General features: G+C 53.4%; 1 protein-coding gene and 1 long non-coding RNA gene across 2 annotated transcripts; one reads left to right on the top strand and one right to left on the bottom strand.

Annotated features, from left to right (window-relative positions):
* Nucleotides 1-1,756: 1,756 nt before the first annotated feature.
* On the top strand, nucleotides 1,757-11,960 carry KRT75 (keratin 75). Its single transcript, NM_001346217.1, is given in 9 exon segments — nucleotides 1,757-2,324; nucleotides 2,880-3,094; nucleotides 4,040-4,100; nucleotides 4,456-4,551; nucleotides 5,390-5,554; nucleotides 7,412-7,537; nucleotides 7,672-7,892; nucleotides 9,266-9,300; nucleotides 11,287-11,960. Coding segments are annotated over 9 exon segments (1,650 nt in total). The 5' UTR covers nucleotides 1,757-1,832; the 3' UTR covers nucleotides 11,526-11,960.
* LOC138924824 (uncharacterized) lies at nucleotides 5,857-11,916 on the bottom strand. Its single transcript, XR_011440107.1, has 2 exons — nucleotides 10,260-11,916; nucleotides 5,857-7,958 (listed from the first exon to the last, which is right to left on the bottom strand). It is a non-coding gene; the product is annotated as an uncharacterized lncRNA (long non-coding RNA).
* Nucleotides 11,961-12,338: the final 378 nt, after the last annotated feature.

The raw sequence follows: 12,338 nt of genomic DNA, 5'->3' as shown, positions 1-12,338 counted from the left end.
CAACCAGGCGAGAGAGCTCCAGCACTCCTCTTGGCCTGTGTCAACAAAAGCCATGATTCATAGGTTCCCTGTGGAAACTGAGACTCTCAAACAGTCTCTGGATGGAGGAGAGGCCCACCTCCTGGCCTCAGCCCCAAGGAGGAGATAGCTCTGAGAACAGAGAACCACCGGTCCAAGCGCCATTCCAGGCAGGTGAGCATCCGCCAACCCATTGGTTCCCCATGTGCCTGTGAGGAGAGACCGCGGAAGCCAGCTCTGCCTCTCACTAGCCAGCGATGTTGATCTACTTAGTGTCCCTTTCAGGGCCTCAGTTTCCTCATCCACAAGATGGAGACGAATACATTTCAGCTCCTCTCTCACTCTTCCATCCTTCAAAACTGCAAGAAGCAAAACGTCGCCAGGCGGAAGAAGATCTAACAGTTTCTCTGTCCGGCTGCCCCCACGGGAGAGGCGGGGAGATGAGATGCAGAGCCAAGTGGACGAGGAGCTTGTAGAGCCATACCAGCTTTAGACTGATGGTGGATGTAGGGCACGGCCCACAAGACGAGGGGAAAAAAGGACTCCTCTACTCAGTGCAACCACTGGAGCTCTTTCCACGAAGGACTCCAGGGTTGGGGTCCCTGGCCCCTAGCAGGTGGGGTGGCTAGTCTGGGACTTCTGGGGTATGGCAGCCTCCCACAGAGTAGGGAGGTAGCACTTTATCGTATACCACCCTTCCCTAAATTACATAACAGGCTTCAGTGCTGCCTTCCCAAGACGATCATGAGCCCACCAGTAAAGGAAAAACGTGTATTGCGCTTCTTTCAAATCCCCACAGGACTTGCCACGGGATGGACACACTGCTGGCGCCTCATTCATACTCGCTTGATGGCATCAGAAGGAGAGAAGATGAAACAAACGCTCAGTGCTCACATGTCCCCTGGGCATCACGAAAGTCATTCTCCCACATGAATACTCGTCACCAACCCCACTTCACAGACACCCAAACTGAGACTCAGAGAATTTTCATGACTGGCCCCGGGTCTCACATGGCAGGGCTGGGATCGAGACCCCTGTCCTCCCACCCTCATGGCTTCTTCCCACAGACAGAGGACCTGTCTTGAGAGTCACGTGAGATTGGAGGAGACAGGACATACATGCGCACACACCCACATGCATGCACATGCTCCTGCTCCAGAAAATCAATGTCACCACAGAGATGGAAGTGTAAGAGTCAGAGAAAGGGGCAACCAAAACTGGATGGATTCCTAAGGAAGATGAGCTAAAGCAGGATTTTCAAGATCTGGAGGGACAGCGTGGGGGGCAGGGGACTGGGCAGTCACTGCCGAGAACACGCTCCAGAATAGGAAGCTCATCCAAGGAGCAGGAAGGGGCAGGAAACAGGGAATAGCAGTCTCTTGTGTTGACACAAGATGTTTGGACAGGAGAGAGTCGGTCCCAGGCCTAAGAAAGCGGCATAGAAATGAGGCAGTGTTTTTCGAGTCCAATATAAGACGCAAGATTAGGACATGACTGAAAGCAATTAACGTGCTTCTCATTCGTCTGGTGATCAAGTTGCAACTAGAAATGTGTTTCCACATGGGGACGGGGGGGGAGGGGGTGCTGGGGAACCAACCAGCAGCTTTTATCATTTCCAGAGGGGAGGTGAGTGTGAGCTCAGGGTTGGCGAATGCCTAGGGGATGCCATCAGAGGCCTCCATTAGCAGTGCCCGCCCCTCCTTGAGGCCCATAAAAGCAGAGGGGCCTGGGGCTCCCCAGATGCCCTGTCCTCTCTATCCGCCTTCTCACGCACCCACCTCAGGAGCTCTTCTCGCCAGCCTTTCTCAGCCACCATGTCCAGGCAGTCCACCATCACCTTCCAGACCAGCGGGCGCAGGGGCTTCAGCACTGCCTCGGCCACCACCCTAGCCACCGGACGCTCCCGTTTCAGCTCCGTCTCCACGACCCGCTCCACAGGAGGCAGTGGAGGGCTGGGAAGGATCAGTGGCGCTGGCACCGGCTTTGGAAGCCGCAGCCTCTACAACCTGGGGGGGACCAAGCGGGTCTCCATGAGTGGGTGTGGCAGCAACTTCCGAAGTGGCTTTGGTGGCAGGGCAAGCGGCGGGTTTGGGGTCAGCGGTGGATTTGGCTACGGGGGTGGGGTCGGAGGGGGCTATGGGGGCTCTAGCTTCCCCTCCTCTGGAGGCATCCAAGAGGTCACCGTCAACCAGAGTCTCCTGACCCCTCTCAACCTGCAAATCGACCCCACCATCCAGCGGGTACGGAAAGAAGAGCGGGAGCAGATCAAGACCCTCAACAACAAGTTCGCCTCCTTCATCGACAAGGTGAGCCGGGAGCTGCCTCTCCTCCATTGGGTTAGGGCAGCATGAACTCTTGGAGAGGCCCTGGCCCGGAGGGCGAGCAGTAGTAATGCAGTGTCCTCCCTGTGAGGAAGCTCATCTGCTCGATAAGTACCTCCCAGGGGCTGAAGCGTTTTCCAGCTTGTCCCACAAGACATTGTGGAAATTTCCCCTCATCCTCCTCGGGAGCCATGCAGCCCGGGTCAGTCAACAGCAAGGGAAGAGTTAAGTTCTTCTCCACAGGAGTTTCCTCTGAGCAACCTGACCTACCCCAGAGCAGGCGTTGTCTAGACACTCAACCCAACAGCAGAGGCTCCCCACAGAGGCCTCCAAGCCCCACCACACTAGCTCTATGGAAACCCCCAAGAGTTCCAAGGTAGCTTCAAGGGCTTTCCCATTCTGAGCTGGAGTTGTCAATACAATAGTGGACAGATGGGTGTCAGGTGAAAAGTATATTTTTCTTCTCTCCCTTATTCACTGGAGCGTCTGGCTCTGCCTCCCTAGTTTCTCAAGATTTCATTCTCTTCTTCCCCCTTCCAGGTGCGCTTCCTGGAGCAGCAGAACAAGGTCCTGGAGACAAAGTGGAGCCTCCTACAGGAGCAGGGCTCCAAGACGGTGAGGCAGAACCTGGAGCCCTTATTTGACACCTACATCAATGACCTCCGCCGGCAGCTGGACAGCATCACCTCCGAGAGGGGGAGGCTGGACGCCGAGCTGAGGAACATGCAGGACGTCGTGGAGGATTTCAAAGTCAGGTGAGTGGGAAACGGGCAGACACATAGTCTGGTGACACACAGTCCTCCCAGGGCTCCTTTTAACGAGGACCAGAGAGATGCAAAGGACCCAATGCAATGTCATCGGGAGGTTTGGAGCCTGCCATCGTTATCCTGTAAGAGGAAGACAGCCTGGTGTGGGTGACAAAGGGACCCTCATCTCATGCCTCACCATTAACAAGAAGCCTATTCTTTGTCTGCCTCCATGACTGCAAAGGGATATCTGTATCATCTAACAAAACTTTGCTACTCTGGGAAGTATAATATGATTTCATGGTCAGCGTGTTATTTAAGTCTCTGGATGTGGGCTGTATTGCTGAGATGGCTTGCATTTCCAGGATGTGCACTAGAGTACAAACAAGACAGTCTGATCCTCCTCGGGGAGGCGAGCTTTGTGCATCATCTGGGTTGCAGAGCTGAGACATCCAATGGAAACCCCTTAGCTGGCTGACCCTTGGTTTCTTCGTTTGGGTTCCACCTAGCTACAAAAAACACACTGCTCAATGGCCGCCCTGAGGTTCAGAGAAAATATATCAAAATCTACTGGGAATAGTGTCCTGATGGATAGTTTACCCCACTGTTCAAGCAGGCACTTGGGGCAGCAAAATTTTTTTAAGATTGGAATTGTGCATCTCTAAGATAGAGTTGCATAAGTACATATTTCTATTCTTGTAAGTTCCACGCTCACCTTCTAGTCTTACAAAAGAAAGAAGAAAAAAACTTCTGGCAGAAGAAATGATTCCTCTTTTATAGAGGGGGAAATAGAGGTTAAGTGAATCACTCAAAGTCACACGCAGGTCAGGGAAGAGCTGAGAAGGATCTGAGGTCTCTTAAGTCTTCCTGCAGTCCAGTCCATCCTCCTCAGCCTGGGAAGAGTTCAATCGAACCCTTGCTCAACCACACGCCCCCTCTCCTCTGTGCTTACAGGTACGAGGATGAAATTAACAAGCGCACGGCTGCTGAGAATGAGTTTGTGGCCCTGAAGAAGGTGGGTGGAAACGTCTCTCAAAGGAGAAGATCCAAAGCTGAATCTTGGAGTGTGGGGTGACCTGACCCTGAGGCCACCCAAGAAATGTGGCATCAACCTTGAGAGTATCTAGAGAGCTTAAACCTGCCAAAATGTTCCCTCGGTGTTTACGGTCCCACTGACCCTGCTGGCGTTTCTGTAACCCGGGGAACTCAAGCCCCCAGTCCCCAGCAGTCATCCACTCCCGACTGCAGTCCCCAGACACAGAGTTGGCTGAAATCCAACCTAGAAGGGCCAGGGAGGAGCTGCCCAGCTTCTTTTGGACTCACTGCTTGGGGTCAGGGTCTCAGAGGAGCATCCTGTGCTGTCGTTCCAGGACGTGGACGCCGCCTACATGAACAAGGTGGAGCTGGAGGCCAAGGTCAACTGTCTGACCGACGAGATCAACTGCTTCCAGACTCTCTTTGAGACAGTAAGAGCCTGTGAATGCTTGTGTCCCTCCTAGGTCTGGAGCCTGGGAAGGAAAGGGTGCTGCAAAGAGTGCCATCCATGCAGGGCCCCTACCTGACATCGCGTCCCAGATACTCCCAGCTGGGGGTTGGAGGGTCCTAGGAGAACCACTTGAAATCTTGCCACAGTAAACCCTACCCCAGCTCTGAGGCTTCTCCTCCCACCCCGTGGCCTAGCAAGGAGGGAGAGCTGATTCCCAAATTCCAGGTCACTGGGTAACAGTCCCAAGGAATCGAGAGCCACCTCTCCCTTCCCTCTCCTGGAAAAGATCAAAAAGGCACGCTCCCCCTCGGCTCATTGGTCAGGGCACGTCGTGCCCTCTGAAGATGCCTCGTTCTGGGCACTGCCACACTGAAGGCAGAGAGCCGGTCTGTGGAAAGGGAGAGAGAGGTAGGGAGTGGTGACGTCATGCTGTGTGGGAGGGCAACAGGGTCCTAAAAACCACACGATCCTGAAGAAATATTTTGTGCTGGCATACGAATCGACATATGTCGTATTCAAGTCGATGTAATTTGGATCAGAGCACTTTTTCCCATCCTTCCCACTCAGGGAAAGCACAGAGATGGGAGTCTTGGGAAGGACACTGGGGGACACACTCCCGTCACACTGATCTATGACCCGGGAACTTCTCGGGGATTGGCATGAGACCCCCTAAATGGTTGGGAGTGCCCAGGGAAGAGCTAGAAGAATCCTTGCCAGGGATGCCAAAGGGATTCCTGACCTAGATGGCTAGTCAACCGTGTGATTTCAAGATCCCTTCTCTTTATGCCTCGGTGACGCTGAGTTTACTGGCTCTGCAGGAGCTATCCCAGATGCAGACACGCATCTCAGACACATCTGTGGTCCTCTCCATGGACAACAATCGCAGCCTGGACCTGGACAGCATCATCGCCGAGGTCAAGGCCCAGTACGAGGACATCGCAAACCGCAGCCGGGCAGAGGCAGAGTCCTGGTATCAGACCAAGGTGGGTGTGGGCACCTCCGTGATAGGTTCCAGGGCTAGTGCTCTCTGAAGCCCCAAATCACCATTTAACCATTCACTACATGCCTCAGGAAACATGCAAGCAATTCCATTTCTTGTATCTTGGCAGAAGCATCTTTGATGCTATGAAAACTTAGCTTGAAATGCATGTGGAAATCCAACCATACATACTAACACATGGCCACATGATCTGGGGTGCTCAGGACAGCCACAATGCCCGTGGCATTTATGATCTGGTTGGGAGCTGGGTGAGACTCCAAAACAACCAAGAAACAGCCACACAGCTGTTTCTAAAGGGCTTATTTATTCAACGCGTGTTTACGGAGCTCCCGCTGGACGCCAAGCAGGGTTCAGAGTCGTAAATAAACAAACTGCGAACAGAGACTCCAAGGTCTGGGAGGCCATGAAGTAAATAGACAATCATGGGAGGGAAAAAGACAGCATTACTAAAAACCTTCCAAGAAGAGGTGGGGTTTTGGTCCATTTTGGAAACAGCAGGGGACAAAAGATTGCCAAGGAGGGGGGAGGTGTTAAGGCTGAGCAGGCAGCCCTTCGGGGCTCGAAGGCAGAAGTGAGCACTTTGCCAAGCAAGAGAGTTTGCATCAGGAAGAGTGAGGTGCGGATGACCATAGAGAGCTGGTGTCCACAGGCGCAGATGGCCGGGAGCCCTGGCTCTGGAGGGTGTGGGCGACTGGAGAGTCCAGCCCCTGGGATCACCTCCCTGCCACATCCAGACCCTTCTCAGGGCAGCTGCTCCCCTGCAAGCTGGCTTCCAACCCTTGTCCTGCTCTGTGCACTGCCTTAGTCCCCACCACTGCAGTGTGGGTGTCAGGGGCCAGGGTGACCAGTGCAGAGCAGCCCCTTGACCCCCAGGTGGAGTGCTTGAAGTTTATAGGGAATGATTCCTTTTGCTGGCAAGGCTGTTGCTCCCTTTAACCATGTGCATCTAGAAATACAAAACCTGAGCTAGTCCACACTTTCAAAACCGGGCACATCTTCACTCCGGCGGGCGCTCTGCTTCCACTGGGAGAGGTGTAGGTGTACTCCGTCTGCGGGAGGAGACAGGCTGCATTTATTTCTCCTAAATGAGTGTATCTTGGATATGCGCCATTAGACAAAGAGCTCCCTGAGATAGAGGATCCTGTTACGAAGTCTTCAGAGCTGTGTCCCTCGGCTCCATCCAACGCCGTGTCCTTGCATCTCCTCCCTGTTGCCCCAGCCCTGGGGTCTGGAGGGCTACCAAAATTCATGGTCACAATTGGTCTGGAGGTATGCCCCGTGATCAGGAACTCCTCAGGGACAGTGATCAAGTCACCTCTCCCTCCTAGAGCTCACCATGTCCTTCCTGCCCCACGCAGGCCGTTTCCTCTGCCTGGAATATTCTCTCCCCGAGCCGGTCACTTAGATCACTCCTTCCATCTTCAGAGCACAGCTGGAGCACCTCCATCTCTGGAAGGACACCCATGACCCCACCCCCCAATTCCATATTTGAGTCAGATTCCTTTATTACACTCTCGTAGGACCCTTTTCGTTTCCTAAGAGGTGCTATCTTGGTTTGGAACTATAAATTTGATAATATGCTAATTCGATTAATGTCTATCTCCCTCCAATAAACTGCAACAAGGAGTCTGATTATGCTTTTCATGATTTTCCCAGAGTCTAGTACATGCCTGGCAAGTAGATGTGCTCAAGAAATGTCACCCGAATAAATGAGCAAGTGTAGGCGTGAATGATTGTGTGTGGATACGCCTGCTGTGGCACCAAGGGCCAGGCTGTGTGCACAGGGAGTGCCCAGGTCAGGCGTTTGATGCGGGGACTGGGTCTGCTCTGGTTCTCTCAGTACGAAGAGCTGCAGGTCACGGCGGGCAGACACGGCGATGATCTCCGAAACACCAAACAAGAGATCTCCGAGATGAACCGAATGATCCAGAGGCTGAGAGCCGAGGTCGACAGCGTCAAGAAGCAGGTAAAGTCATGCCAGGGCCGTGAGCTGCTCACACACTCATTATTCTGGGTCATTCTGCCATGCTTACAGGCCTCAAGGAGCACCACACCTCCAAGGGCGCCCATAAGGCTCCTGGCTTCCTCCTCTCCCTGCAGTGTTCCAGCCTGCAGACGGCCATCGCCGATGGAGAGCAGCGTGGAGAACTGGCCCTCAAGGATGCACGGGCCAAGCTGGTGGAGCTGGAGGAGGCCCTGCAGAAGGCCAAGCAGGACATGGCCCGGTTGCTGCGGGAGTACCAGGAGCTGATGAACGTCAAGCTGGCCCTGGACGTGGAGATCGCCACCTACAGGAAGCTGCTGGAGGGCGAGGAGTGCAGGTGAGGGCAGAGGCGCTGACTCCATCCTGGCTGCCTGGGCTCAGATTGCTGCAGCCCCCTCATCATCTGGAAAAGGGAGCAAGATGCAGGTGGAACTGGGCTATGACAAAGTACACAGAGCAATTTCTTTCCAGGCTAGTAAATCATTATCAGATTCCCATATTCGAGGTATAACTACTTTTAGCACCCCATGGAAATCCAGGACCTGACCAGGTCTAAGTAATCAAGTTCTATCAAAGGAGATGTTTGGTTACATAGCAGGACTGGAATGTGGTATGAAAGGCTCTGGACTGAGAATAAACTGCCCTAGGATGGGGGCTTACAGGTCTGCCACTAACCAGCGCCGTCACCTTAGGAAAGTCAGTATCCTCTCTCCGGCCCTCAATTTCTTCAACAATGGAATAAAGAAGCCAGGTCACATGATCCCCAACCTCAATGGGAGCTTTGAGCTCTGCCAATTACCCGCTGTATGACCGAGGGCAAATTACTTAGCCTCTCCACTCCTCAGTGTCCTCATCTGTAAAATGGGTATAAGCACAGTTTCTCTCTCACATGTTTTTAAGAGGGTTGAAATAATGGAATATACGTGAAGCTCTTAAACTAACGCATGTTACCCAAGTGTCCATCAAATGTTAGCTATCCTTCAGTTTAGGGGCCAAAGACACGGGTTTTGGAGTCAAATGAATCTGGCTTCAAATCCAGCTTTGTGATCACGGGCAAGTTAATTAACCCCTCTGAGATTCAATTTTCCCATCTGTAAAACTGGGACAATAATACCTACCTAGTGGGGTTGTTGAGAGAATTAAGTGGCACAAATGTAGGGAACAGGTCCTCAATAAATGTTAGCTCTTATTAAGGTTCTAGGTATGTGTTTATGAATGAATGCCAGTTCTGTCCTCAAGATGCTAAAACAAAATTACTCTAGTTGCTTCCACAAGAATAGACCGATTATTGCTATTGTTACATTTATGACTCAGAGTCTCTCCACACCTGTAATAACTCAGCACTGCCCAGTGCATGACAACAGTCCATTGTTGACAGAACCCTTCTTGTTCTAGAACAAGCCCTGGCTTTCCAACTGAGACCGGCGTACGATTCCTTTAATTTTCGTAAGCTGTCTACCTACTTTAAATCAAAAATTCCAAGATTACAGGTTTTACTCCTATGAACCTCAAACTCCATATTATTTCAGTCATTAGATTATTATTTTTAATACTACTAGTATTTAAATATTTCAACCTCCATTACTCCTGCAATAAAAATAATAACGGGTTTTTAAGTGAATTTAAAACAGTTACAAAAATGTCATTTCAAAGGCCCGCAAGCTGCTGGACGCAATAGTAACCTTCTTTCTCCCCTGTCCTCCCAATCAGGCTGAGCGGAGAGGGCGTTTCTCCAGTCAACATCTGTGAGTATGACAGCCCCCTCTGCCATTTGGAGTGTATGTGGTTGGCGGGCTGGGAAGGTGGTGGGCAAGCCAGAGGGTGGAGGGCACACATGGGGCCTTGGAGGGGATCCCACTGGTAAGGTTCATTTTGAGAAGCTTTGAGGTTTTGGATTCTTTAAAAAGAGAGCCATATGGGAAAGAGTATTTAATGTCACCATTCTGACCTCTTTGCAAGAGAGAGCACCACAGAGGGGCCGTGGGAGGTTTGCTGTAACCCTTCTGCATGGGTTTAGAAGACCCGTGAGCCACACCTCCCGCCACCCAGGATGCCACACCTTTCTTGCTGGGGCTGCAAGTCCAGCTCAGAGATGAGCGTTCAGTGTCGACAGGATTTATGAAAACTCCCGGTCGGCCTTCAACCTTTGGAGGGAGGCTTCTCAGTGGACACAAGAGCATGGCCGACAGGCCAGCCCCTTCCCAGGACAGTGTGGGGAGAAGCCCCACTGCTTGCTAACTCTCAGAGCATCACTGCAGAAAGTCACCAAGGGTTTGCAAGGCAGCAAGGGCACTGTGAGACACAGCGGTGGGGGCAGCTGCTGGAAACGGGTGAGGAGTCAGCAAGCTGGCCCGGCCCCGAGCCAGTAAGAGCAGAAGTCGTCACTCAGAGCTCAGCGCTGGCATCATGAGGCCGACAGAAAGGACTTTGCAACTTACGCTCTACAAGGGAGCTTGGTTTTCTCAGCACAGGCTTCATAATAGCAATGGCTACATTAACTGAGGGTTCCAGAAGGCGAAGGCCTCTGAACCACCCCGGTGTGGTGTCCTCCTTCACTGATATCCCTGTCTAGTGGCTCCAGAGATCCTCACAGCTAATTTTGGGAATAGATAGTATAAATTCTACAGTTTCCTTTCTCTTAAAGCACCTAGAAGTCAGTACTCGCTCCCTAGGCTGCTGCAGCAAAGGACCACACCCTGGGCACCTGAACACAGCAGCAACGTCTTGTCTCCCAGTTCTGGCGGCTAGACGTCCAAAATCGAGGTGTCGGCAGGGCCATGCTCCCTCTGGGACCTGCAGGGGACAGTCCTTCCCTGCCTCTTCACAGCATCTGGTGGCAGCTGTCCGTCCTCGGGGCCCTCGCATTGCATCACTGCAATCTGCCCTGTGATCATGTGGCCCTGTCCCCGCGTGTGTCTTCACGTGACGGTGTCCATCTTCCTCTAGGGCGCCAGTCACACCGGCTCAGGGCCCACCCTAATGGCTTTACCTTAACTTAATTACATCGGCAAGATCTTATTTCCAAATAAGGTCCCGTTCACAGGTATTGGGGGGTCAGGTCTCCAACGTACTTTTTCGAGGACACAGTTCATCCCATAACAGAGTCCCTTTCTCATTTTTATTTTCCTTCTGAAAAGCCCATCTAGGGTACTAGATGTTTAAGATGATGGGTGGTGATAAAAATTAGGAAAAGAGCAGATGGAAGGGGAGAAAAGGCATCATCTATCACTTGGTCTGTTAAGAATATTCCAGCCTCCCTCTGGGATTCAGAGTGCGGAGGCTGGGGGACACCAAGGGAAGCACATACGTGCCCTGCCATGAGCTTTCAGAAGGAAGGGAGACACCAGAGCCAGGCCCACAGAGGGAGATGGGGACAGAGCAGCAGGGGAAAGGGTGACAGGATGAAAAGGGAAGGCAGGAGGACCAGAAGAGCTTCCTGAAGGAGAGAGTCCCCAGGAAGTTCTGGAAGGAAAAGAGAGGCACCCAGTAGCAGAGGGGAGGCAAGAAGCCATTCCAGACTGGGAGAATGACGGCACTACAGCACAGGGAAAACCAGGCTGGGACAGAGGACAGTGACCTCACCAAGTGGGTGGGAAAATTGAGAAGAGGCAAACAGCTGCCCGACAAGACCATCCTGGCCCCACGCCACGGCCATCAGGGCCCAGGCCCTGACACCACGGGCATCTTCTGTCCTGCCCTAAATTCTGACCACGTCTCCTCTCTTCCGGCAGCCGTGGTCACCTCCACCGTTTCCAGTGGCTATGGCGGCAGCAGCGGCATTGGAGGTGGAAGCCTGGGTCTCAGCGGGGGCAGCGGCTACTCCTTCACCACCAGCGGTGGGCACGGCCTGGGGGCGGGCCTGGGGGGCTCCGGCTTCAGTGCCAGCAGCAGCCGGGGCCCCGGGGGCAGTGGCTCCAGCGTCAAGTTCGTCTCCACTACCTCCTCCAGCCGGAAGAGCTACAAGCACTGAGTGCAGCTGCCTGCTCCCTCACCCCTGCCCTGAAGCCAGCTCTGCCCGCTGACCTGGCCTGTCTGCATCACCCTGGACACCTGGGTCCTTCCCCGTCTTCTGCCTCCACAAGGCCCACCTGTGCTGCTGGGAAGCCTGGGGTCCTGGCTAAACCCCATCCCCACCTAAACCAGCCTCTGCCCTCCTGACCGTTCCTGACACCCTCTCTGTGCCAAGCCCGCTGTCTTTCAAGATTCACATTCAGCTTGTCTTGTGGGGACTCTCCCCTCGGCTTCTCCTCCTCACTCCAGATGCACAGGTGGGGAGCCTGTGTCTCCCATCTCACTGCCAGGTCGGCAGCCCGCCTGTCTCACGGTGCTTATAAGCTGTCTGCTGGGAGTGAGGGCTCCCCTCTTCCCTCCCTGGAATGTGTCAATTAAACGCATGTGTAATGTGTTTGGTGTCCGGCCCTCTGTTTGGAGGGGTGATGTTGCACAGAGAAATTCTTCTCCTCCTGGTCTCCTCCCAGCACAGGGCCCCACACAAGGAGAGCTCAGAGCACGTCAGACCTACCCCCTCCCTCAGAGCTAAGAAGGCGGGACTGGGAGATGAGAGGGACCCGAGGGCAGACTGCCAGCCGTCCTCCCTCCTGGAGCTTCTGCCCACTTCCTCCTACCTCTCTGTAGGATGCCTTCTTTGAGGAGCCCAAGGCCCTAGGCAGAATCTCTGCCCAGCCTCCCCGCTCCGTATGTCATGCAGGTTGACGCCATCCCCTCCCAACGCCAAACTGTGTTCCGAGGACACTGACGCAGGGTGGGCGGCTCAGCCCTCCTC

This window comes from Equus caballus, chromosome 6, assembly GCF_041296265.1.
Source record: "Equus caballus isolate H_3958 breed thoroughbred chromosome 6, TB-T2T, whole genome shotgun sequence".
NCBI classification, from domain to species: Eukaryota; Metazoa; Chordata; class Mammalia; order Perissodactyla; family Equidae; genus Equus; species Equus caballus.
The sequence above is the reverse complement of the archived record's forward strand: the minus strand, read 5'-3'. Positions and strand labels throughout refer to the sequence as shown.